The following is a 25,694-nucleotide window of genomic DNA, read 5'->3' as shown; positions in this document are numbered from 1 at the left end:
AAAAAATGTAATAATAATTAAAAAAAAAAACTAACATTGCCTCCGCCAGGTCCCGCTTCTTCTCTTCTGCTTCCCTGTGTCCGATTCCAGGTCGAAACCGGAAGCAGGCAGCAAGGCTCCCACTCCTAAGCCAATCACAATGCTCCGATGGAGCCTTGTGATTGGTCTGAACGCCGTGACACAGCACTCAGCCAGGGGTTGTAGGGGTGGGCATGTTCTGTTTTGGGCGGCACAAGAGAGTTGACCAAACAGTCAGTCATTGCGCACAGGAGTTTCTACCACTTCTACTCTGCAGCTCTGACCCCCAACCCCCCCCCCCCCCCCCCCCCCCCCCCACTGCCGCAGGAGGAGGAAAAAATAAAACGATAATAATATTCTGTTATAATCCATTTTATTTTTGTCCTTTCTTTGCCGCTCCTGACTTAGAGCCATGCAGATGGAAATGTGTCACTTCCAGGAAGCATCAAATAAAGGCGGAGCTGCTGCCTCAAGTCCACTGTGCCAATGGCCTCTAAGGCATGCAGCCACACACACCGACTGTGTAACTTCTATGCTCCTCTCCTACAAACCAGCTTGTTAACCAGTTGCCCCTCACCTCAAAGCTGCCATTACCTCCTTCCAGCGTTTATCCCACACATGTCCTGACGGGCTCAAGCGCGCCATACCGCAATTCAGTATTGTGGAGCTGTAACCGTTTTATTGGCACTCAGTTTGATGCCACAACTCCACATCTGGTTCTCTTGTGCTGCTGTAGAACTGGCACTTGTAACCCCCGGAGGTCTCCCGTAAGCTGGGATCTGAATCTGCCTATCTTAGTGGGGGCTGTGTTCCTCTGGGGCAATGTCCTCTATGCAGCTCAAAAGAAAAGCATCTTTCATTTCCATTAAATGTGTTTAATGCAGAAATGCCTTTCTTCAGGTTGAAAAAGGTGCACACGTTTTTGTGCATATTTGGTAATGGTAACTCCAACATGTAGATTTAAACTGAATATAAAAACGTACGTTTTCGTCTGTTTTTCACTGAAAATGAACATACACTTGGGCTGGCGTTGATCAAAGAAATCGATAATCGGATTGTGAAGGGTCTCCAGGCACAAGATTAGAGTTTTTTTTCCCCGCTCTGCAGTTTCCACCCCTGGTGTTCTGTAGAGTGGTCAAGAGGACTCTGCCACCAGTAACAAAACAGCACTATCAGTCGCATGTTTATCCAGAGTATGGGTGTTTGTTCAGTGCAGTTTGGCTTTGGTGTGCGCTGCCTGCCAGGGGTGAATCTGTTTGTTATTAATGGTATCTTTTGGTTTTGATGAGTTTGAAGCTCACACTGCGATGATGGACTGTGCTCTTTTCTAATCTAGCTGCACCCGTTGTGTTTTTTATGCAAATAGGAAATCATGGATCGTATATACAAGAACGTAATGAGCAGAGTGAACTCCGCGAGCCGCCTCCAGCGCAATCTGTTTTTTTTGGCGTATAATTTCAAACTGAAGCAGATCTCAAGGGGCTACACCACTCCTCTCTGTGACAGGTAACCGCGTTGCATTCTCATAATGTTTTCTGTCACTGCCAGAACTAAACTTCACATCTTTAGGTCATTTTTCATTCCCTTCTATAGCTGGGAATTTTTAAGCACTTACACCCATTTTAATTTGTGTGAAGCTCTGCCTTTGAGTATATTGGCTCATCAAATTATCCATTTGTCTTTAGTTAATTGATACAGAGAGTCGTCAACGTCACTACTGCCTTTGCTAAGGGCCTTCTGCAAAATGGGATTTTTTAGGCTTGTATTTAGAGTGAAGCTGCTTTTTACTTGCCGTCCCTATTAATTGGATAACTTTGCACACAACCTTTTCGTTTTATGCGCACACAAACTCAAGGGGAAATTGTTCATATAAATGTAATTAAAACCGTGCTATTTGTTTAACATTATTAGGGGATTCTGGGTTGAAGTCTTTCAGTGGAATTTAGGAGTGAGTCATATATGCTAATTTGTAAACTCTCCTGTGTTCAGGATATAGGTCACTAAAGTATGCATGTTGCTTGGTTGGTACACACTAGCAATCCAGCTTTATTTTTGACCACAGATTCATCAAATTCTTTATTTGGCACATACTGCCATAAAAGTACACACACATACTATTCATGCAAGAACATTAAAACAAAATCGATACAGCATGGTTAAATGCTTCCTCCCCACCAATTCTCAACATGCTCGTGCTCCCTTTATATGACATCATCAGAGTAGATAGACCAATCAGACCAGGTGGAAGTATTGCCTACATACACAGCAACAACCTCTCTGTGAAGCAAGCTCAGAACATCACTCTCTTCAGATGTGAATACCTGAATATCGATAGCTTGAGTAAGGAAAGACCTAGTTGCAAACTAAATACATTTTACTGTCCTCCAGGAGATAACCTACCATTCATTGAACGAATCATGAAAATAATCACAACCAACTCCATTCCTAACTGTGCCCAGATCTTCCTTGGTGACTTCAACCTACACTGGAATGACCCTTGTGCTCAAGCAGCAATTAGCCTAAAAACATTCCTATCTGACCGTAATCTGGTCCAGATCTGCTATAGTCCTACCCACAATTTAGATCGACCTTAGATTTAATAATCTCAAAGGCTAATACCATTCAGCTTGAATCTATTGTCTAATGTGACTGGACAGACCACCATTGCATACATTTTCTGGATCACAAAATCAATGTCCTGTAAATAGGCATGAATTAAAAAATGTAGTCCCTGGAAAAGGAACATTAGAAACATAAACCTTCACGAACTGACATCTATTAGCAACCACATGCTAACCTCTCCAGCAGACGTGTCAAATGTCCAGAGTCTTACGGATCATTATGGCAATTCAATGACAAACATTTTAGATGATATGGCACTTCTCCAGCTAAAAAGAGGGCCCGCCAAAGACTCTAAGCCTTGGTTCAGTGGCAGCCTAAACAGGGATAGATGCAATCTATGACTGTCGGAACGCTCATGGAGAATCTCCCCCACTCTCAATCACCTCAAGCACTTAAGATCACAGAGAAAAATCTACAACAAATGCATTTTAAGCGCTAAAGCTAACTTCTTCAGGAATCCGTTTAGACGATGCGAGGAACGACCTAAAAAATAAACTCGTCAAATCACAATCTAACACGCCACCCAACCCTATATCTGGATCTTTCTTACTACCTAACTGCGAAGAACTGGCATCCTCCCATGGAAAGATTGAAAGTGACTTGCGTTCGGAAATGTCTCTCCTCCCAGTGATTTCACACAACATTCCTCTCACATACTTTGGTTTGGAGCGTCCAGTCGTCACCCCCAAAAATGATGCCGTATGGAGCTCATTCAAATCCGTTGATGAAACTACCATTCTAAAAATCCTATCAACATTGAAACCTTCCAACCACTTCATCGACCCGCTCCCCGCAAATCTCTTCAGGGAGATTAAAACAGCTCTTCTCCCACTGTGGACTTAAATAGTTAATGCATCATTACCGCAAGGTTCTTTACCAGACTGCCTCAAATCTGGACCGATCACCCCAATTCTCAAGAAACCCACAGCGGATCACACTAACCTAAATCATTTTAACCCTATCTACAAAATCCCAACACTTTCAAAGTTCCCCGAGAAATGTGTCCACATTCAACTATGCAATCACATTGAACACTTCCAGCTCCTATACCAATACCAGTCTGGCTTCCATCAGGGCCACAGCACTGAATCTGCCATTTCTGACATAGTTGATGACTCGCCTCAAATGCTTGATCATAATGAATCTTGCCTCCTAATCCTCCTTGATCTCTCATCAGCATTCAATACCGTCACACATGACAGGCTCCTTGATTTATTGGAACGCAGGATGGGATTTTCTGGTCCTGTCCCAGACTGGTTCGCCTCATTCTTCACCAATTGATCCCAAAGAATAAAGATTAAACACTCCCTATCTAACTCCCTCTGTCACACTAGGTGTTCCGCAAGGTTCCTCGCTATCACCCACTCTCTTCAACCTGTTCATGGAGCCGTTAACAAAAATTCTGAAAGCATCTAACATAAAGTACCACATGTACGTGGACAACACCCAACTTTACCTCAAAATCTCCTCTCCTGGAGATATAAGTTCTCTAAATGCAACTTTACAAAAAACTTAGAATTGGGTGACATGTAACTACCTCAAACTAAATACTCTCAAAACAGAATTCCTCTTAATTACACCTCTCAAACACTCACTAGACATTGCAGAGTGGTTGCAACATCTAAACTGCCCTCAGTTGCATCCCACAGGTCATTGACTCCACGAAATCTCTAGGTATAACACTTGACAAGAATTTGAACATGAAGGAACACATCGGCAAATCTACAAGAGTAGCTAACTTCCAAATGAGCATCCTATGGAAAAATAAACCCTTCCTCCCTTTCATGGACTTCAAGTCAATGGTTTCAAGCCCATGTTATCTCCAGGTTAGACAATGGAAATGCATCTTTTTCTGGCCTGCCAAGATCGAAGTTGGCCCCCCTAAGGTCTCACTTAATTCAGCTGCAAGGCTCATTAATGGATCCGATGCTACAACCACATCACACCATATTTAAAATCACTACACTGGCTCCCTCTTGAGACAAGAATGCAACAAATAATTGCAGCATGACACACAAAGCCCTAAACTCCAACACCCTGAGGTACCTTGCACAACAATTGGAGCTATCTGGCGGAGCTAGATCCCCAATAAGCAATAAATCTTTACCTGAAACCAGAGGAATTTAAGATGAAGAAAACCTACGACCGGGCCTTCTGTGGTGCTGCCCCAAAATGTGGAACTCCCTTCCTACTGAAATCTGAGTTAATCCATCACTGGCGTCTTTCAAAGCACAGGTAAAACGGTTATTGATGAACAAATACCTACCCTAGTTCACAGGTCCTTGTCGCATTGACCGTGACTATTTTCTACTTGCCCTATGTTGCGCAGCACCTTAGTTTGTTATGCATCTTTGTTTCTTTATTTTGGACCCTGAGGTAGTTCCTCACCCCGTCCAGGAACCACCACTACATATACTTTTCATTTTAACTGTTATTGTTGTATATCAATGTTTGCTTTGCTTACCTTTTGCATCCTGTTCTTGTGTAAAGCGCTCCTATACCCTTGTGGGTCATGCCTGCGCTATATAAAACTCCAAATAAATAAATAATCCTTAAAACCATAGTAAAAATCATTGCTAAACATTATCATAACAGCTGGATCAGAGAATATCACTACTCATGGAATTTTGCAGTGTGGCTGGAGCCATTGGCTTGTACTTCTGGGCTCCAGTAACGCCTCATTAGGGAGGGTCAATGAATTTGAGGGTAAGGCTAAATTTATATACACATCGCATTACCAAGTAAATAGGCAATGCAGTACAAATCTCAGTGCCCCACAAAACCCTGGCTGATTCGCCATACTCCCATTAAAAAGCGGGACAGAACAACCACTGTCAAGGGTGTTGTGTTGGATTTAAGAAGTCCGGAGACAACCCTAAAGTCCCTAAGACCCATACTCCGATAGTGGAAGTGTCCACTTCTTTCTATTATTTGAATAGCGCTGGCAAAAGAATATGTGATTAATGCATTCTTTTGTCTGGGGACATAAAGGGCAGGTCCGATTTAATTTGCTGCCATTAGTCTTCCAGTTTGCAGTGAATGTGCACAATGGTAAAATGCCAAAATGTTTGCCATTTGGGGTTCAGTGGAGTCCATGTATTCTTCCATACAGAAGTTATCTTTGAATTCCAAGAAGGCTGGTGTCAAAGTGTCCAGACTCCTGGTCCTACTTAATTCTCTATCTATATACCTCCAGTACATCCCCTGGAGTGCAGCTTTTGACATACCTGTCACAGCTCCCTGTTTAGTCCACAGATGTTCAAACCCTATCTTAAAGAGGTGGGTCTTGATATACCCTAACCGGGGATCCTGGAGACTCCAGGCCTCCGAAGGAGCTCCTCCAATCCTGGCGGTACAGAGAACAACAAAGACTATGTAAAGCCAACCACCCCCCAAGACAACAAGCTTTGAATATATAAACTGCAGTTGAAATACTTGGTCAATAGTACTGCTCCCTGGTCTAAACCCAGCTTGTAGGGAGCTTATAAGACCTACACCCTCAACCCACTAACACAGCCTGTCCAACAGTATACGACAGAAAAGCTTTTGGGAACTTCAAATTAGGCTGATTGACCGATAATTGGATGGCAGGGACTATGAGCCTTTCTTGTAAATAGGTACGATCTTGGCCCCAGCCGAGGTGGGCGGAATGGGTAAGCCTTCCAGAATACAGTTAAAGTACTTGGCAAAGTATAGACCCCAAATTGCCATGTCATCTTTGAACAGGTCCCCAGGCACCTTATCTACCTCAGTGCTTTTCCTGGAGTGATCCAATGTATGGCTTTAGTAACCTCCCTTACAGTAATTTCGGGAAATTTGCACACAGTTGGATGACGGAGTCTCCCTGTGCAGCTCGTTCTCCACACTGTGAGACTGTCATAGCAGTGGAGTCTCCAGTACTAAAAGAACAGATCCTTGGCTTTTCCACGACCCCCCCCACCCCCCCATCATACAGCCCCGAAAAATGGTTGACCCATGCTTCTGCCGAAATGTAGGAGTTCAGCGGAGCAGCTGAGTCCGGAGTCCTATCTGTCAGAGTATACCAAAACACCAGATATTCCAATTACTCTACTTTATACTCTTGGTTTGCTGTGCCCAGCAAGGCTTTATAAGAGGCCCTTGCTTCCTTAATTGAATCCCTTTTGCGGTTTCTAATAGCATCTGAAAGTATTTTACGGGTAGACCTACAAGTTTTTGTGTACCATAGAGCCACCTTGGCCTTTTTAGGAAGGGACCTAGATTCCAACATAGATTTGTTGATTATATCTAGGTCACCCGTGCAAGAGACTCATAAATTCATGTTGTGGCAATAACACTCTACATTAGCCTTCGGTAGTTGCTTGTGGGGACAAGCCTCCTATCAAATGGTTCGCTAGCACTAGAGGAGTCAGTAAGCTCCAATGAACAAAGATTGAGGTCAAGGGCATTATGGTCGCTATCTAGCCACTCAACCACTTTCATACCAACAACTATGGGCCTTACCCTAATATCCAACAGAATATAAGCTATTCAGCTTGAACCACCCAGCCAATTATATGTGTCACTCCCGCCCTTATTTGATGGAATCCTCTCGTTGCATGCTCTCAAACCATTACCAAGGACAAAAGCGTTCAGCTGCATAAGAGTGGCTGACCACCTCCTAGTTGATGGTACAGTAGGAGCAGGTATCGCTCATAGTTTATCTTCCTCTCCGCAAAACAATTAAAATCTCCCATCACTATTCTAAGTTCATGAAATGGGAGGGATGCCAGATGACTGCTAACTAGGTCAATAGCTGTTAAGATAGCCTTGCAATTATCATTTCTACAATACACATTATATAGCCACAAAGCAGCCCCTTTAGCAAACTTTAAATTCACACTCAAAACAACAGTGGAACCTAGGTCGATCATTCTTGAAGAACATGCAAGTGTGACACTGATCCATGTCGCCAAGCCCCCTGACTGTTGGCCTCTCCTGCCTGAAAGGGCCGGTTGATCAAAGCAGATGAACCCAGTTCAGAATAACAAACCTGTTGCCTAGGTTTTCTGGAAAGCACAAATATCAAATTGGTCTACAAAATTGGCCCATTCCGGACAGCCAAGCTTGTTGATCAAACCTGCAATGTTCCAAGATAAGTTTAATATTTCTTGGGGCGATGGGGAAGGTGTTAACCTGGAAGGCACTAGTGTTGCCGTGGTGTAATAAATCAGGAAATTTGCCTGCAGCAGGATCAACAGGCATTATTAGAGGCCAATGATACCACTACGGCAGTCTTATCCCCCGCAACCATGACCTTGGACTTGGAGTTACCCATTGTCTGACCTGTCACTTGTACTGGCACAGGTAAGTCATTGACATCCAAACCTGATAGAGGGATGAAAATCTTGTAGTTTAAGATGGGGAGGCTTCCCCCACGTTCTTTCGTTGTAGTTGAGGCCTCCTGCCGCTGGACTGGGTAGGTCTATAAAAAATGCCTAAAGGAACAATGCCTATGGCTGAGCTTACAGCCCAATTTCATCCAGATGTTGGTTGGTGCCATATGCTAGATAGTGAATCAGGGGTCTTGCATGTTTCCTTAGGTCACAGTGACTCCAATGTAATTGGAGTCTTTTAACTCTGATGCAGATCTCCCACTCTTCATCTCTATCTGTGCTCGTGGAAGGATCTTTCCATACTGCCCCGTTGGGCACTCCAGCACAGCAAGTAGGCATCTGTCTGTGAGCCAGAATGTTGCTTCTAGTGTCTTGTCCTTTCAACCTTCCACAGGCTCAGACTACCGTGACCACGGACACCTTGCTGGGCTGGGTGCCCATCTGGACGACATGATGGTACTTGGCCTTTGGCCTGCATCAGAGTAGCTTCTGCATATAAATGTGCTTGAGCTGTGTGCAGTCCTACTTAACTTTCTTCCTTCCATCTCGGGGAGCAACCTTCAGATTCTGTAGGACAGCATCACTGCCGTCCAATGTATCTAAAAGCAGGGCAATGTTGAGGTTAAAGACCTATGTTGGCAACTGGTTCGCCAAAGCACTATACTCGGCAAAGGAGAATTTTCCTAGTAATGGCTTATCTCGCAGGTTCTCTCACTGTGAGAGCAGATGCCTGCAGTCCTTTCTAGCTAGAGGACCACATATGGGAGCTTCACCCCAAAGTGACAGAAGGGGATCTTCACCAGCTTGATGTTTGTGCTATACCTTTCCCTCCCATCGGTTCCAAGAGTGATGCCATCCGGTTCAGCTGATCTCAGGACCTGCTGTGCACTTTTACGTTGATTCCATAAGATCTGCAGATGGTGCCAGAGAATAGAGTATAGCTAGTCTAGTTTACTTTCGATTGGGCACAGAAGATCTGGTGTGCCGATCTGTTGGCACTATGCATTGTCCAGCTCTACCTTTCCCACACAGTGAGGACCTGCTTTCACAGAATCCTGGTTTAGTTCTACACACCAATCCCCAAAATGAAGCAGCAGCAGGTTTGGAGATCGAGCAGTAGCTGCTAGAGTCTTTTGTCTAACTGATGATAGAAAGTTCTGGAATCTGTGGGAAGCCACAAACGTCTGTCCACCTGGCATTCCCCCAAGTCTCCAGATAAAAATAGTACCTCACTTCTGTGGGTAAGCCTATTTCCCCCAACAGGAAGCGGCCCAAAACGCTACATGGACGCATCACATTTTTCCATCGAAAACTGACCCTGTTATCCAGTATGGGTAGGTCTAGATTTTGGACCCTAGCTCAGTCGGCATCAAGGGAAACGAAGCCAACTTGTACATTTTTGGAAAATCGACACCTAGGGCTATCTAGGGTGGGCTGACATGCGTGGCTCTCACCACGTTTTTTTACCCATAATCCCTTACAAACCTCAAACTTTGACTTAAAGCACATTTTCCTCACATTAGTGTGATGGAAAGTTCTGGAATCTGCGGGGAGACAGACTTCCATCACCCACCATTCACCCAAATCTACTGATAAAAATGGTACCTCACGCGACCAAGAAGGGGCCAAAACGTATTGTGGAGACAATTATCCATCACAAAACTACCTCTTTTGCAAGGGGGCACCTGCATTTTTGATAGTGGCTTGCTGGCCATGTAGGGAAACCTACCACCCCCAGGCATTTCTGAAAACAAGACACTCAGGGGAGACCAGGGAGTATGGCGTACGGGAATCCCCCAACATTTTCTTACTGAGAATCCCCTGTAAATGTAGCTTAAAAAAAAATCACATTTCTGTGTGGGATCAATGCGCCGGCACAAATTTTGTACCACCCAGCGTTCCCCTCGGTCTCCTGATAAAAATGATACTTCACTTGTGTGAGTGGACCAAGTGCCTGTGACAGGGCAGACCCAAAAATGTGTAGAGATTGATGGGGAACCAATGCGGGTCCAAAAGGGCAGTTTTTAATACATTTTTGGCTGACTCTGCTTTGGGCACCCACATACGTGAGGTATCATTTGTATTGGGAGACAGAGGGGAGCACTGGGTGCCAGGAATTTTGTGCAAGCACAGTGATCCTACACACAAATTTGAAAACAAATTTAAACTAAATTTGAGGTTTGCAGGAGATTCTGGGTAAGAAAACTTTGGGTGATGCACGCAAGCCATACCAACCTGGACCCCCTCCCCCCCCCCCCCGGGTGTCTAGTTTTCAGAAATGTCTTGGTTTGGTGTCGCACGATGTCGATAACCGGGTAGGTTGTCGTCCAAGTCCATATAAGCCCTCCCCTGACGCACTGACGTCATTTTCTTCCTTTCCGCGCTTCCATGTGGATCTGGAAAGCGGTTCCTCTGGCCATCTTGGCCTACCTCGTCGTTCTCGACAAAACTTATTGCTTTTTTCTGGATATCTTCAAAGTCCTGTGATCTAAGATGTTAACCTCGCATCCTCATCCTATTTGTACATGGTGTCTAGGTGCAAACCCTGACTCCGACTGGTACAGCTTGTGTCTTCAGCCTCAGTCTTCGACTTTGCAGGAGTGCCACAGGGCGCTGTTAGCTATGTGGTGGTCGACTGCCCCTCACCGATCGCGGTTATCTTCTTCCTCCAAGGACCACTCAAGGGCCAGCTCCCAATGTCCTTTCCTCCTCGCAGTGACTTGCCTGGCAAGTCACACCGTTGGCGGTCAGCACCGTGGCCTTCCCCTACTTTACCACGTACAGGCAGTCACCCTGACTTGTCCCCTGTTCCTCCGATTCAAGGGTCTGAGCAAAAATCTGGGCTGCACTTTCCGGTATTTTCCAGCACCGGGGCGACTCTGGCTTAGATTGGAGAACACCATCTCTCCCTCCATGCTATGTTTGGCTCTGAACCTCCCTCTGGCGCCTTTCTTGGCCCGAGGAGGTCGGTATAGCCTGGACTGATTCCATACGGTCCATAGACATCATCCTGCTCCTGGAGATCCGCTCTGCCGTTCCAGTCAGCCTACTTCGCAGACTTTTGTGGTTCAGGCTGCTACAGCCTTCCCCCAACATCCACACTGTGCCTGATATCCCTCTACAGAGGGAGTTTTATAGACCTGGATGCTTTGGGTCAATATATTTTCTGTTACCATCTCTACCTTACGGTCCCTTAATATGGCTTGTGTTTTGAGATGATTTAAGGTCTCTCCTAGGCAGCACTTGTGCTGTCTCTTCGAGACAAGCTGTTTTCAAGATATGGGAATGAAGCTCTTCCTATGTTCCACCCATGCATTTTATTGGATCGTTGCAGTGTCTTTCGGAATTATTTTTATTTCATTAGTTTATTTTGTTAGTAGTCCCTCCTTCCTGTATGGTGCCTCCCTTTCTCCTGTTACCACCCATGAAGACAACCCCTGTTACGTGTATCTTACTAGTCAGGATTATTTAGAGATCGTTGATTGCACCCTTTTCTTTTTGTTGGAATGCCTCTATTCCTTAATTGTTCTGTTTACTTTGCTTCTGGCAGCTTCGTTTGCCATGGCCCCACCCCTCTCACAACACTGTTTAACCTTGCAGTTTAAAAAAAAAAAAATTAGTAGCGCACAGTAGGTGATTAAGTGATTTGCCAAGAATTACAGGTCACAGGATGTTAAGGCTCAATCACTGATCCACAGCTCCAGAGTCGGCAGCTCTGATCACTGCAGCACAAGGAAGGCCTGGACTCTTGAGTATTGAAGTGTTATTTTTTTCTATCCTTTATTAACACACACATACCATACAGAGCAGCCTGGAGAGGCTTTATACATTCACTATGCAGTGCATACATTTTGAATAATCTTCATCTTCAAAGGTCCCTCTACTTCAGTGCCAAATGAGAACACGCGCAAAAATAAGGAAACATGGGAGCGAAAAACCAATGGAACTTCCTAACTACTGGCAGAATAAAAGTTCTATGCAGTAGGGAAGGAAAGGAGGACCCTCCCATTTGCTCATGAGCCTGTCTCATACAATCCCCGCTTGGCATATTTGTCCTCCGCAGAGAGACCGGACTTGGCGACAGATCCTTTCTGTTGTTGTTAACCTAATGTTTGATAAGTCTCTGACTTCAGATAAGTAACCCTGATCTATCTAAGGTAGCTGGGCCCTGTGAAGTTCACATCATATCAGGTGGTTTGCTGGGGTAGGCTGGTCTCGGGAGTGATTCGGCCGAAACCAACCAGGGATCCTCTGGAGGGAGTAGGGACATTTTGATCCTCTAGAAGATTTAGGTACTCCTCTAATGGTCCCCATATATTTCTTGGGCGTGATGCTCGGGGCATCAACTCCCAGTAATTCAAAAGCTGTTCGCGACAGTAAACCGAATCCATGAGCCAGTGCATTTCTTTTGGTGATATACGACTGCCCCATGCCATTGCCACTCTGCGTTTTGCTAACAGTAAAAAAATGGCCACCAATTTGCGCAAGGTGGGTGGCGCATCCTTGACGTACCCCAGAAGCGGTGTGTCTATTAATCAGCTTTCCGTTATAGTCTTAATAGTTCGGATCACTGTAGCCAAATACCTTGAAACCTCCGGTCAGGCCCAAGCCAGGTGTAGGAAATCTGCCCTTGGGGCGCCACATCTGTGACAGTTCTCAGTATATGTTAGCCGTTAGCTGTGCAGAGGTGCGATATAGGCGGTGTAGGAAATTTAAGTGTAGTAGCCTATGTCGCTATGCCGATTATTTGGGGAGGGATCGGCTAATTGCCTACAGCAAAAGTGCCAATGTGCTTCTGTGAACTCTGAGCCGAGATCTTGTTCTCAGTGGGATCTTGCGTGCATTACCATCTGTTGCATGTGTTGCTGCCCTCCGGAATAGAGCCGAGGTATTAATTTCCAGGCTACGGGTGTATTAAGCATCAGTTCTAGTGGGGGTAGCGTCACCGGTGACTCTGGGAACGCAGGGTTCCAGTCACAGCATGTGGCCCTAATTTGGTAATAAAGCAGTGTGTCCGCTGTGCTCATCTGGTGTGAGTCAACAGGTGCATGTGCTGGCAGGAACTCGCCATCGGGGTATAGGTCCGAGAAATTAAGCAGGGTAAGATGCTGTACCCTTACCTGTGTGCCGATGTCTAGGAGGGGAGTCATCATTGGGTTATCATGAAGTGGAATAGATGGGGCATATAAGTGCGGGGTTTCTACTCTCCTATGTATTCCCTCCCAGGCCCATTGGACAACTTCCACTGTATTTATTTCTCCACGCTGGGCTTTGTATGGAGCATAGAGGGCAGTGTCCAGGGGGAGAGGAGCTGCAAGATCTTGTTCAATCGCCACATGAGGCTGATAGGGAGTGGGGGTGTGTCCAAAAGTGTCAAATCTGGGCCTTTGAGCACAGAACGTACAATTCCAGGTCTGGGGTGCCCAGCCCGCCCCGCGTGGGGACAAGGTGAAGATTTCCCAGGAGATATTTGGTTGTTTTCCGGCCCAGATAAGGGAGATCAGGATGGACTGCAGTCTCCGGAAGAATGCGCGAGTAAGGGGCAGCGCTCTGTTTTGAAATAAATAAAGGAATTTGGGTAGGATGACCATCTTAGCGATGGCTATGCGGCCGGCTAGCGATAGTGGCAGTTTGGACCAGATTGGGACCCTACTTTCAATCCAGTTGACCACTCGCCCAGTTGTTCGCAGTCCACAATTCTTGGACATCCCGACTCACCCAGACCTCCAAGTAGCGCACCAGACCCTCATCCCATGTCCATGGGTACTCGGTGTGGAATGAAGATGTATTATCAGTGAGAGGGAGTATGACTGATTTACTCCAATTAATATTTATTCCGGAGAGCACTCCAAACCGGAGCATCTCCCTGTTGACTGGGGCATGGTTGTCACAGTGGGTTGCTAACATAGAGAGTAATATCATCTACATAGATCTTTGTAACGGATTGTCTGATTTCTTTCAAGAGAAGATAGTTAAACTCTCCTCTTCCTTTGCAGCGACGATTCCGGATCACCCAGACGATTACCTATTTCCCCCCTCCTGTTCTTTTAATTCTTTTAGCGAGCTAACTCCAGACCTTGCGTTAGCTTTGCTATACAATGTCAAGTCTGGTTCCCCCCTGGACCCTGTCCCGGCCAAAGTCATGGGCACTCTTGCCCCTATCCTAGTGAACCCGTTTCTTTCCATCTGGAATGCCTCTCTGTCACTTGGCCATTTCCCCTCAGTTTGGAAACAGGCCAGGCTGGTTCCCATTCTGAAAAAACCTGGTGCTGACCCTTTACTTTTTAGCAACTACCGACCCATCTCGCTCTTGCCTGAACCTGCTAAGATCCTGGAGAAGGTGGTACAGAAACAAGTGGCACTGTACCTAGAGTCAAACCAGTTGCTACATGATTCTCAGTCCGGCTTTAGGTCCGGCTATAGTACTGAGACTGCACTGCTTGAAATCGCTGAAATCATCAGGGAATCAGTGGATAGGGGCGAGGAGGCCATGCTGGTCCTCCTCGACCTATCCGCTGCTTTTGATACTGTCTCCCATAAAATTCTTACCACCCGCCTACAACAGCTAGGGGTTGGTGGGACAGTGTTGGCCTGGATCACCTCTTTCTTGTCTAGTCGTTCTCAAAGGGTTATGATGCACCCTTTTGAATCCGAGGACAAACCCCTCCTATGCGGAGTGCCCCAGGGCTCCGCATTGAGCCCACTATTGTTTAATGCTTATGTGGCTCCTCTGGCCAAGGTAGTTGAGTCTTGGGGGGTCAGGGTGGTCTCTTATGCTGACGATACTCAGCTTATTTTCTCATTTCGAGACCACTCTGACTCCCTCTTCTCCAATTTTAGAGACTGCCTTGGTAACATCTGTACCTGGATGTCAGCTAATCATCTTGCTCTCAATACCGATAAAACCGAGGTTCTTTTCTTCAGTAAGAAATCTCCCCCTCCTGCAATCCTTTGGTGGCCTTCCATCCTGAATCCCCCTCCTACTCCTGTGCAGGCAGCACGTAATCTCGGCTTCACTTTTGACAATTCCTTGTCGGGAAGAGCTCAAGTCAATAACGTGGTAGGGTCCTGTTTCTCCAAATTACGTATGATCAGAAAAATCTTCCCCTTCCTCCCTCAATCTTCACGTAAAACTGTGGTTCAGGCTCTTATCACCACCCATCTAGACTATGCCAACAGTCTATATGCAGGTGTCCCCCTCTACCTCATTGATCGCCTGCAAATAGTCCAAAATGCGGCGGCCCGGCTCATCGGTAACGTCCCTGCCCGTACTTCAGTCAGAGCCTACTGTAAAGAGCTTCACTGGCTCCCCATTTTACGACGCATTGATTTTAAAATTCTGATCCTGACATTTCGGGCTATACATGGAACTGGCCCGTTATACCTGAGAAAGCGTCTCAAAATTTCTGTCTCAGCTAGACATCTTAGATCCAACAATCTGCGTCTGCTGATGGTTCCTAGATTTAAGCTTTCTCGGACTGGCGGCAGATCTTTCACCGTCACTGCCGCCAAGCTCTGGAACAGTCTCCCCCTTGACCTCAGGTTCTGCGAATCCGAGCCAATCTTCCGTAGCAAACTTAAGACCTGGCTGTTCACTAAGCGGTAGGATCGGGCTCGATCAAATCAAATTATCGCTTTTTCAGTCCCTCTGTGTGATATGATTCTGGCTTCTCTCTATGGGGACAATCATGTAATTTTAGCGCCGGGACACCTCCGACGGAGGTAGCTGTGCGCTCTATAAACTTCATAAATAATAATAATACATACAGCAATATTATCAAACCACTGGTTGCGCGGGTTGTTGCCTAAGCCTAGCAGCTAATGGCTCCATGGCAATGGCAAACAGTGGTGGTGAGATGGGGCACCCCTGTCTAGTTCCACAGGTTATCTTGATTGGTTCTGAGATTGCCCCCATTGAGCAGTATCCTGGCCGTGAGCAGGGTATGTAGTAAATGTATATATCTAATAAAAGTGGAGCTAAGCCCCACTTGTTGTAGCAATGTAAATAGATAGTCCTATGCCAGAGAGTCGAACGCCTTAGTGGCATCCAAAAGTGCGGCAATCGCCTGTATATTGGGGTGCAAGTAGTGTAACACCGCAAACAGTATTCACAAGTTTTGCGCGGTGGAGCAGCCTGGGATAAAACCTGCCTGATCCAGGCGATCATTTTAGGGAGTATTGGTAAGAGGTGATTAGCAAGGATTTTGTCCAGGATCTTCTTGATAACTAATTAATGAAAACGGTCTGTAGGATTCACACTTTTGGGGCTGTTTATCCGGCTTAAGCAGTGATGTCTCCACTGCCTCGCGCAACGAAGGTGGGAGCATACCCTTATGGAGAGAGTCCTCATATATTGCCTGCAGGTGGGGTGCTAGGAGCTCGGCAAATTCTTTATAAAAAGGTGCAGTGAAGCCGCCCAGCCCAATTGCTTTGTCACTGGGGAGTGCTTTGATTTGTATACTTTCCTCAGTTGTGATGGGCATATCGAGGAATTCCCTATGAGCGTCGTCGAGCCAAACCAGCTGTAATGTTTCTCAGTAGTTGGTGAGTGACTCTGCTTCTCAGTTTGGTTGTGCGGTGTACAGTGTAGAACTTGGTCATGATGTCTAATACCGTAACTGGTGAGTTCTGTGCTACTGATTCACTGTCTTCTAATTCAAAGACTTATGTTGTGGGGTGTGTTTGAGGATACATGCAAGGGTTATCCCGGGTCTGTCCCCTTCCCCATAGCGGCGCGTCTGAATGAGGTATTTGATCTCACCCTCTGCCTCTGTGTTATACTCTGAAATTCTCCCGGATGGTAGCCAATACCTCAGGGCAATTGGATCTACTATATTCCCCCTCCAGGCATCGGAGGTCATTCTCTAGCGTGGCCAATAGGGATTGAATAGATTTAAGGATACCCACCTGTTTGATGATGCACACCCGCGGATCACTACTTTAAACACCTCCCAGACTATGGAGGGGTTTGACTCTGGCGTACAGTTCTGGGCAAAATAGGCCTGGATTTCTGATCGTATCTTCTCTGTAAATGCGGCTTCTCGCAGCGCTCCCCGCGGGAGGCGCCATGCGAGGACACATGGGATGCTGTGGAATATGTGGCATTCAAGCATGACTGGTGCGTGGTTGGATAATGACCTGTGCAAGTGGGTTACTTTTGTCTCCCACAGTTTGGTTTCTGGCGAAGTGAGTCAATAATCAATCCTGGACCATGAGTGATGAGGGGGTGAGAAGCAAGTACCTTCCCACTGTTTCTCGTGGGCCTATCTCTAAATGTCAAGGAGGTTATGATCTTGTAGAAGGGCGTTGAGTGTGTCAGCTGCTCTGGGGTGGGGTCACTGCGCTGCACCTGATCTGTCATAGGTGTCGTCTAGAACTACATTAGAGTCCCCTCCCCATAGCTACAACCCGTGACCAAATGCCACAAATTAATGAAAAACTCTGTCATCAGTATTCGGGCCATAGACAGCCACCAGTGTGAAGGGTTGCGTCTGTAGTGTGCCTGGGACTACAACATACCTGCCTTCTTTGTCTGCCGTCACCTCCCTGAGCTGCCATTGGAGCCCTTTTCTGAGAATATTAGCTACCCCTATGGCATAATATGAATATAATGAAGTATAGGCCTCACAATACCATCGCGCCTTCAGACCTGGGCCTGTGTGGGCTGACACAAGCAGTTCTTGCAGGAAGCAGATGTCAATGTGTTGTTGTGTTATGAAAGCATGCACTAGCCTCGATTTCTGATAGTTGTTTATGCCCCTAATGTGCCAGGTTGGGTATTTGATAGACATCACATACAGTGGATCTCATCGTACCTGATGCCATGGCTCCCAGAGACGGCCCTGTCAGGATTTCTTACCTTGTTCCGCTCACAACAAGTTCAGAAGTGCCATGACACGTAGCATTCGTTGTTCAGAACTTAGTGTACTAACTTAATCATCCTACCACCCCCTCCCACACCAACCCCCCCCCCCCCCCAACTTGGTTGAATAAAACTACCCCCCCCCCCCCCCCCCCCTCCCACGCCCAAACCTCCCCATCTAGAAATAGAATATGTCATGGGATACAATCCTGGGTTTGTTAGGAACAAGACCAGGCGGGGAAGGGTGTGCATATGTCGCGATTGGCCGACACACGCACCAATAGGGTTAAAAATCTGTGCTCATGTTAGGAAATGATATCCTGTTAAAACAGTTTGAAGACGTAGACATGTCTGTTGAGCACAAACTTAAATAAACTAACCAGGTTCATTTCAGGCACGCCAGGATTGAGTCACATTTGGGGAAAAAAAAATAACTTGTGGAAGCTAAAATTCCAAATGTTAGTATGAATGGAATTTTAATGTTACTTTTTTCTATTTTTAGAATGGTTTTCAAGAGGTTCCAAATGCTTCTTGGTGGAAAACTAAGAGTAATGTTGTGTGGCGGCGCCCCACTTTCTGCAGCAACTCAGCGGTTCATGAACATCTGCTTCTGCTGTCCAGTCGGGCAGGGGTACGGTCTAACGGAGACATGTGGAGCTGGAACCATTACAGACGGTCAGTGCAGGTTTCAGAAATTTGTATAGCTAGTCTTTCGTATAATTAATTTAGTTGCTAACCTTATCCTAAGAAGTAATGTTAAAAACATATCTTTTGGTAGGGGATCAATTGTTTCCATTACTTGTATCTTAAAACTCTTTTCAGAATGCTTCTTTCATTAGTCTGTTGTAGTCACTTCTGGTTAAAGCACTGGATGTCAAAGTAATTTTATCTGTTGTTATGGACCTTAGTGTAAGTAATGTTCTGATCATCAATTATGGATGTGCCAGAACTGAAAATACACCCTTCCAGCAAGCCTTTTATTAAAGAATCTTTCTGATGTATACTTATAGCCACATATTCTTCATCCCAGAATATCCCCCAGGCTTCAGACTGAATCCGGAGGATTTTGTAGCAGTGCTCTCCTATTTCGATAGGTTGCGTTGTGGGTCTCTGCACTGACTCCATGACACCCTGGAAGTGACTGTGTGGAGCTGTATAAAAACACTATCCCTGCATGCTTACGTTGTGTGCCTTCCGATATGGATACAGACCTCAGCTACCAACTTTGTCTTCTGATGATGCCATAACTTTCTTTAAACAAACAGGAGGTAGACCCTAGACTGGGGACTAACCACCCAGAAGGGAGGGGAGACCTAAGGAAGACTGGGATACGTTCTCTTGGAACGTGAACTACAAAACAAAGTATTTGTCTTCCTACACAAAAACACATCCAGTGCACATGTGTAATGATTATCATCTGAGATGCATCAAGCTATGAGGGAGTATTTCTCTTTTTCATATATAACCCTCACTCACTAACTCTTTTCAATTGGGACAGCAAGCCGGGTTAGTGCGATACTAAATAGGTATGCAAGTGGCTTTGGGACCCTTGACGACTGTATGACTACAGGACCAAACCCACCTCTGCACCCCTGCGGGACTAAATAAAAACACTTGTACCGGTAACACTTAATAAGTGTTCTAGTACCAGTCTCTGCAGAGGCCTGTAGACACTCAATCTTGTATGTGTGCATGCCACTAGTGATTAGACATTCCTAGATTATAACTGTGGTAGCGATGGTTTTTTCCGTCCTGACAAATGCCCTGGATCAGATATGGCCGTCTGAGTCAGGCTGAAACATGTTGACAAACTGAGGGTCAAATGACCATTGTATTCCTTGAGTGCCCCTTCTTAATATTACTATTATTATTTTTATTGTTTTCATTGACCCCGCTAATAACCTCTTCCATGCGTGGGACAGCCGGCGGCCGTCCGACGTCACGGTGGGTGTGTGCGTTAGACGGCCCCCGATCTGCGCACCCGTAAAATTCCTGCGCACCGCAGCCAAATTTGCGCAACGGCGAAGCGGATAAAGAGATACCTGGGTGTGGATAAGTCATTTTTAGACTTGCCCCATGGTCACCAGAAAATATAGACAGAGATACACTCCCATCTAGTTTGTCATCCTAGATGGTAATCATCTAACATGTGCACTGAATGTGTTTTTGTATAGGCAGAAAGATACTTCATTAGTTTTGTAGATGCCATAACTTTACCACAGTGTGCAAAAGAACAATGCTCTCCCCTAAAACATCAGAATTCACCCCTTGCCCCGCCTGAAGGAAGCAGATTTGAGTCATGGAGCAGCAAAACATGTGCCTTTGGTGCCTGTGATTTAGTTACAACTCTTTAGTTGTGTGACAAATGCGCTCTAATGTACCCAGAGTCGATTAAAGACTGGGAGGCAAATTAGTACATCGTCGAACACAGGTAGCCTCAATCTTTGCACAGCTCCTACTCCAAGTTGCAGGTCTGATCCAGAGGCAGTTTCTCTGAGTGCTGCACTTCCTGCTCAAAATCTTTGAGTAAGTCAAAGCACAAGTCTACTTGGAAGCTTGAGAAAGCGAAGTGGGACAAGACCTCATCCTGCTACCCTGACTCCAAAGAGTAGGTACAGGGTCGTCCAGATTTATGTAACGTTCCATAGAGATTTCCTGCACCGCAATGGATTCCTCAGTTGGTCCCAGTGCACTGCAAGTTTCCAGGTTGTCATCAAAATCTTAAGTGGACTTCCTGTAGCTCATAGTGCTCCTTATGCTCACAAGGAAATTCAGAAACCTCCAGTCGGGTGTCCCCCAGCGGGTCATCTCCAGTGCCATCCCTTGGGATCCATTACCAGGCCAGTACCAACTCTGGTACAGTCTTCTACTGCTGTCTCTAGATCCTTACTGGTTACCGTCAGAGTTGCCCTGGTTCAGGTACAGACACCATTGTGGCATGTCAATCCAGAACCAACATCAGCTCAGCTTGATCAATATTGTGCAAATTACAAAAATGCCAATAGTTGTCCTGAAGCCTAATTCTAACCAAGTGTCTCTACCACATCGCAACTATTAGCAGAGGCTCCAGTTTCTTGTTGATTCGGGCTCTTATGTTGTGGTAGGACCATGTGGGCTGCAAGATACTACTGATGAGAGTGAGGGATATTGCTAACTCCCCCTCTGATGAGTGAGGGGAATTGCATGCTCTCTTCGTTTACACTGATGATTCCTTATACCTTGATTTTCAAAACACCCATGGTTTTGATACCTTCTCTGAGACAGAGCATGACTTGTCAAAAAGGTCACAGATTGAAGCAAATGCTCCATTTGCAGTGGTGCTTCATAGTGCCGACATGCTCGAATTATAGCTGTCCACCACTGTGAGTAAAACAGAGTTTTAACCAGGAAAACCCCAAGTAAAATCCAGTCAATCCCCTGTATATGCACACAGATTGATGTCTTAGGGAACTGTTTTCTTTTGCCAGCCTGGCACTCAGATATGTGGATACAGTCTTTCTATTAGGTCTTACACAATTGTCCTGTGGGGCATGGCCAGCGAAATCTTGTCTGCGTCTTGAAGGACCTTGGTGTCTTTGACAGGTAGGACATGACCAAGTACGTTATCCACACAGGCTTGCACTTCATTGGGAGGGCACTTGGTACCTATGTTGTGCTTCGTAGCCATGCCTGGATGCAGTTAACTGGATTCTCTTGCAGTTTTACATGCATTGCTAAGGTTTATGCCCTTTGGTTTGTCTTGCTGCTGTGGTGGGAGGTCAGAGTCTGTTAGGAATGTATAAGGACTGCAGGGCTACAGTCCATTCCCTTTGGCTTATGACCAAACCAATATCCCACCATTTGTTGACATTTAGGGGCTATTTCAGGGGGCTGCCATATAAGCAGAGACAGCCTTGTCAGCCAGTAATGCAGCAAAGAACCCAGTCTTTTTCGTGACTCAGAACTGGCAGACAGCGTGCAGGCCAGAATGGGCAATAGTGGCCAAGAAATTGCTTTGGTTTAGCTTCGGTGGTGCACGGGTAACTAGTGTGGGGCAGGGTCCAGCACAGCAGAAAACGTCTCAGAAAAGCAAAGGTCTGTCCTGCTACAGGGAGTATACCTGTTTCTCTCTAAGGGGTGCCATAGAGCAGGTAGTAGACTTGGCGGGTTGGTTGTTCATGCTGCTTCCTCATTCCAAAAAGAATGGGCTTCTCCAACTCCTAAATGCCTTCCGACAGGCAGACCAATTCAAAATGCTCACATTGGCTCAGATGGTTTCTGTCCTGGTCCCAGGAAATGGATGGTCTCCATGGACATGAAGAATGCGTATTTTCATATGCCCCTGCAGTTGAACTGGCATTATCCATAGTTCAAGGTGGGTCAGGAGCATTTTCAGTTTGTTGTGCTCCTCTTCTTCCCTCAGGTGCTCATAAAACTGATGGATGTGCTCGCTACTCATCTTCAGAGGTCAGGAGTTCCCGTATTCCTGTACCTCAGCAACAGACTTATTAAATTTGACTTGTTGCAGTCAGTATTTGATCACCTCTGGATGATGACGTATTTCTAACTTTGGTGGGGGTTACGTTCAACAAGCCAAAATCCCTACTGATTCCATCACAAAGAATTGTGTTCATTGGGGCGATGCTGAACATGTTAGATTTCAAGGCCTTTCCTCTGCTGCAATGAGTACAGGACATTCAGGTTTATGATGCCAATGTCTCTGGCTCACTCCTAGATTCAGGTGACCGTAGCTCTGGGTGAGGTTGGCTCTGAGGCCTCTTAGCCTTTTTCATCCTTCTTGTCACCTTGCCAGATGGCACATGCAAACTCCGCAGTGGAACTCCCAGTGGAATCAGAATTAAGGCTGTCTTTCTGGCACCTTCCAGGTCTCCTGGGAGATGGTCAATGATCTGCAGTGGTGGCTGACAGCTGTCCTGCCGACAGTGGTGACAGATGCATCACTTCTGGGATGGAGAGCCCTCTGGAGGAGATGGAGATCAGAGGCCTCTGGTGTCCAGTAGAGGGTTGACTCCACGTCAGGCTATTAGAGCCACAGGCCCTTTATCTGGAAGTGCCTGTGCAGGTTCTCACAGACCACACCACTGCCATGTTGTAGACCCTTTCACATCCAATCAAAAGCATGCAGAGCCAGCAATTTTGCATGTTGAATTTTCCACCCGAGCACTCATTATGCGACACGTTCTGGCTGAAATCGAGCAAGGGACTCCTGTACACCTTCCTGTCACTGCTTCTCCTGTCCCGATTGCTGAAGATCAAGAACAACTGGCCCAAAGTAATGTTAGATGCCCTGTATTGGGCCAGGAGAGTGAGATACCCAAAACGCTGGAGCATTTGTCCTCCAAACTGGCTTCTATTTCGGGAGGACCCTCTGTCTCTGCAGCATTGCAGGGTTAGTCACTGTTAGACGGAGACCCGGAGGGTCGGCCGAGTATAGGGGGGAGAGGCCTCCGGTGAGGGCCCTCTCCGGTAATCGTACAGACAGGTAACTTCCCCCCCACAGATGGACACCACACAGGGATGAGTTCTGCACACTTTTATATATATATCTTGCGGCAAGGTTATAAGCGATACAGCAGGACCAGGATACTAGGATCCCGTCAATTCTAGTCTCTTTGGGGAAAAGGGGTAGCGGGACAGTCTGAGTACCGGTCCGGTACAGGAGCAGCAAGAGATGTAGCTCACAATCCTCGAGCTGGAGGGTTCGCAAGGATGGGCAGCGCCAGCAGGCTTCGAAGATGGTTCACGATGAGGAGGGCCGCGCCAGCAGGCTCCAAAGATGGTTCACGATGAGGAGGGCCGCGGAAGCGCCAGCAGGCTTCGAAGATGGTTTCACGATGAGGAGGGCCGCGGCAGCGCCAGCAGGCCTGGAAGATGGTTCACGAGAAGGAGCCGCGGCAGCGCCAGCAGGCTTCGAAGATGGTGGACGAGAAGGAGCCGCGGCAGCGCCAGCAGGCTTCGAAGATGGTTTCACGATGAGGAGGGCCGCGGCAGCGCCAGCAGGCCTGGAAGATGGTTCACGAGAAGGAGCCGCGGCAGCGCCAGCAGGCCTCCAAGGATGAGTTCGTCTCGGTGTCTCTCGACTCCAGGATACAACTGCCTTCCTGCTCTGGAGCTGCCCCAGTTATAGGTCTGGCGCCCTTTGATGTCCGGACCCTCGCACTTGGAGGTCGGGAGGTCCGGGATGAGGGAGTCCAGACACCCAGCAGGGGGGTGGAGCCAGCGCCCGGGGAGACCGGGGGCGATCGACACCTGGCGGAGGGGGGCCATTGACACTCCTTCTCCCATTGACCTGCCAAGTGGTCTCTTCACCCCCTGGGCGGATGGTGGTGCCTCGATGTCGGGGCCTGGCCAGGCTCGAGGTGGAGGTCGATCCGAGGCCACACGGCCTGGTCGTGTAGTGTCCAAGATGGCAGCTGGGCCGGGGGCAGTGGTTCTGGAAGGGGTCCGGGCCAGCCGCTACCGGGGTGTTCAGGAGCTGGGGTTCCGTCGGGGAAGGGTCGTGGGTCGCCCCGGCGGGTTGCAGGGGTTGTTCTTGTCCGGGAACCAGGAGGAGCAGGGGTCCGGGACCCGCCATGCGGGGAGGGATCGGGCCTTCCACGAGGCCTGTCCAACAGTCACCCAAATCTACACACCTTATATTGCCTTGTGGGGATTGAGCTGTTGCAATTGAATGGTTTTGATTCGGCGCCTGAAGTGGTGGGTGTCTTCCTTGCAGCCTGACTGCCCTCCACAAAATCCATCTATGCCATGCACGGGACAAATTTGTAGCTAAAAATCCTTTTGTTTCCTTTATATGTAGCCCAACAAGGCCATGCAGTGGGCACATAAACGTTGTCAGCCTTTTGTGACCTCTACATTTACCAGACCAACCTTAAGCATTGCTCATCATACAACTGTAGGAGAGGAATACAGATTAACACATACGTAGCAATAACATTTGTACATCATCAAAGCAGTGGTCGAGTGTACATCAAGGTGGACGCCTTTATGTAAATGTAAATGTACAGGAATTTATATAGCGCAAATCACCAACCGGTTTCTAAGCGCTTGCTTAGGGAACCCATCCTGGTATTCCCCTGTGAGATAACCCCGGCAAGGTATCCGCAAGGTGAAAGCCAGGCATCCCGCCGCGAGGGGCCGTTTGGAGATTAAGCAAGCTATTGCCCAGAGTCGCAGAGTGTGAACCCGTGAATCGAGTAGGCACCGGAGCGAGAATTGTCGAGTCCATGGACATTTTAGGACTCAAGACCCCGCCGAGCCGGGAATTGAACCCTGGTCCCGGGCTGACCTCTGCTTCCAGGTCTGCCTCCTCTAACCAGTGAGCCACACTTCTCCACCTGCTGGTTGGGAGGCGGCGTCTCCTCTCGGTGTCGTCTCTTCAGCACTTGCGGCAGGGGCAATCTCTGGCGGCTGCGGGGCTCTCCCTCCGTCATGGGAGCCACGCCGTGCCAGATGCAATGCTTCACCCGGCCCCCCCATCTCCGGGCCGGGACTTGGGAATGGAGCCTGTGAGGCTCAGGGCTCTCTCTCCTCCGCCGGGGCTCCCTCCTCTGCACGGGAGCCCCGCAAACACTGGTGCGGCATTGCTGGCGGCCCTGGGGCTCTCCCTCACTCCTGGGGGCCGCGGGAGGCCACGACTTGGCCGGCTTCTCTCCTGCGGGCAGCATCTCCGGTCTCCCTCACGACATGGGAGACCGGCAAGGTAGGCAATGGCTTCCCCAAGGCAGGGGGAAGCGGAAACCACGTCCTCCCGGCCCCGCCCACAACCAGGCGGCAGGCCGGACATCTCCTTCCGGCGGCCATCTTCACACGGCTCGGGCCGCGGCGGTGAATCTCGG

At 47.4% G+C, this 25,694-nt stretch overlaps 1 protein-coding gene across 1 annotated transcript in view; it reads left to right on the top strand.

Moving 5' to 3' along the window:
• The window catches only part of ACSL3 (acyl-CoA synthetase long chain family member 3), a 569,394-nt gene that overhangs the window by 366,394 nt on the left and 177,306 nt on the right, over positions 1-25,694 (top strand). Inside the window, exons 9-10 of the mRNA XM_086943874.1 lie at positions 1,385-1,524; positions 18,359-18,531. Of these exons, the coding sequence (XP_086800000.1) occupies positions 1,385-1,524; positions 18,359-18,531 (313 nt within the window). The remainder of the gene's footprint in view (positions 1-1,384; positions 1,525-18,358; positions 18,532-25,694) is intronic.

The sequence above is a fragment of the Lissotriton vulgaris genome, chromosome 11, assembly GCF_964263255.1.
Source record: "Lissotriton vulgaris chromosome 11, aLisVul1.2, whole genome shotgun sequence".
In the NCBI taxonomy this organism is placed as follows: domain Eukaryota; kingdom Metazoa; phylum Chordata; class Amphibia; order Caudata; family Salamandridae; genus Lissotriton; species Lissotriton vulgaris.
This window is presented reverse-complemented; position numbering and strand designations above follow the sequence as displayed.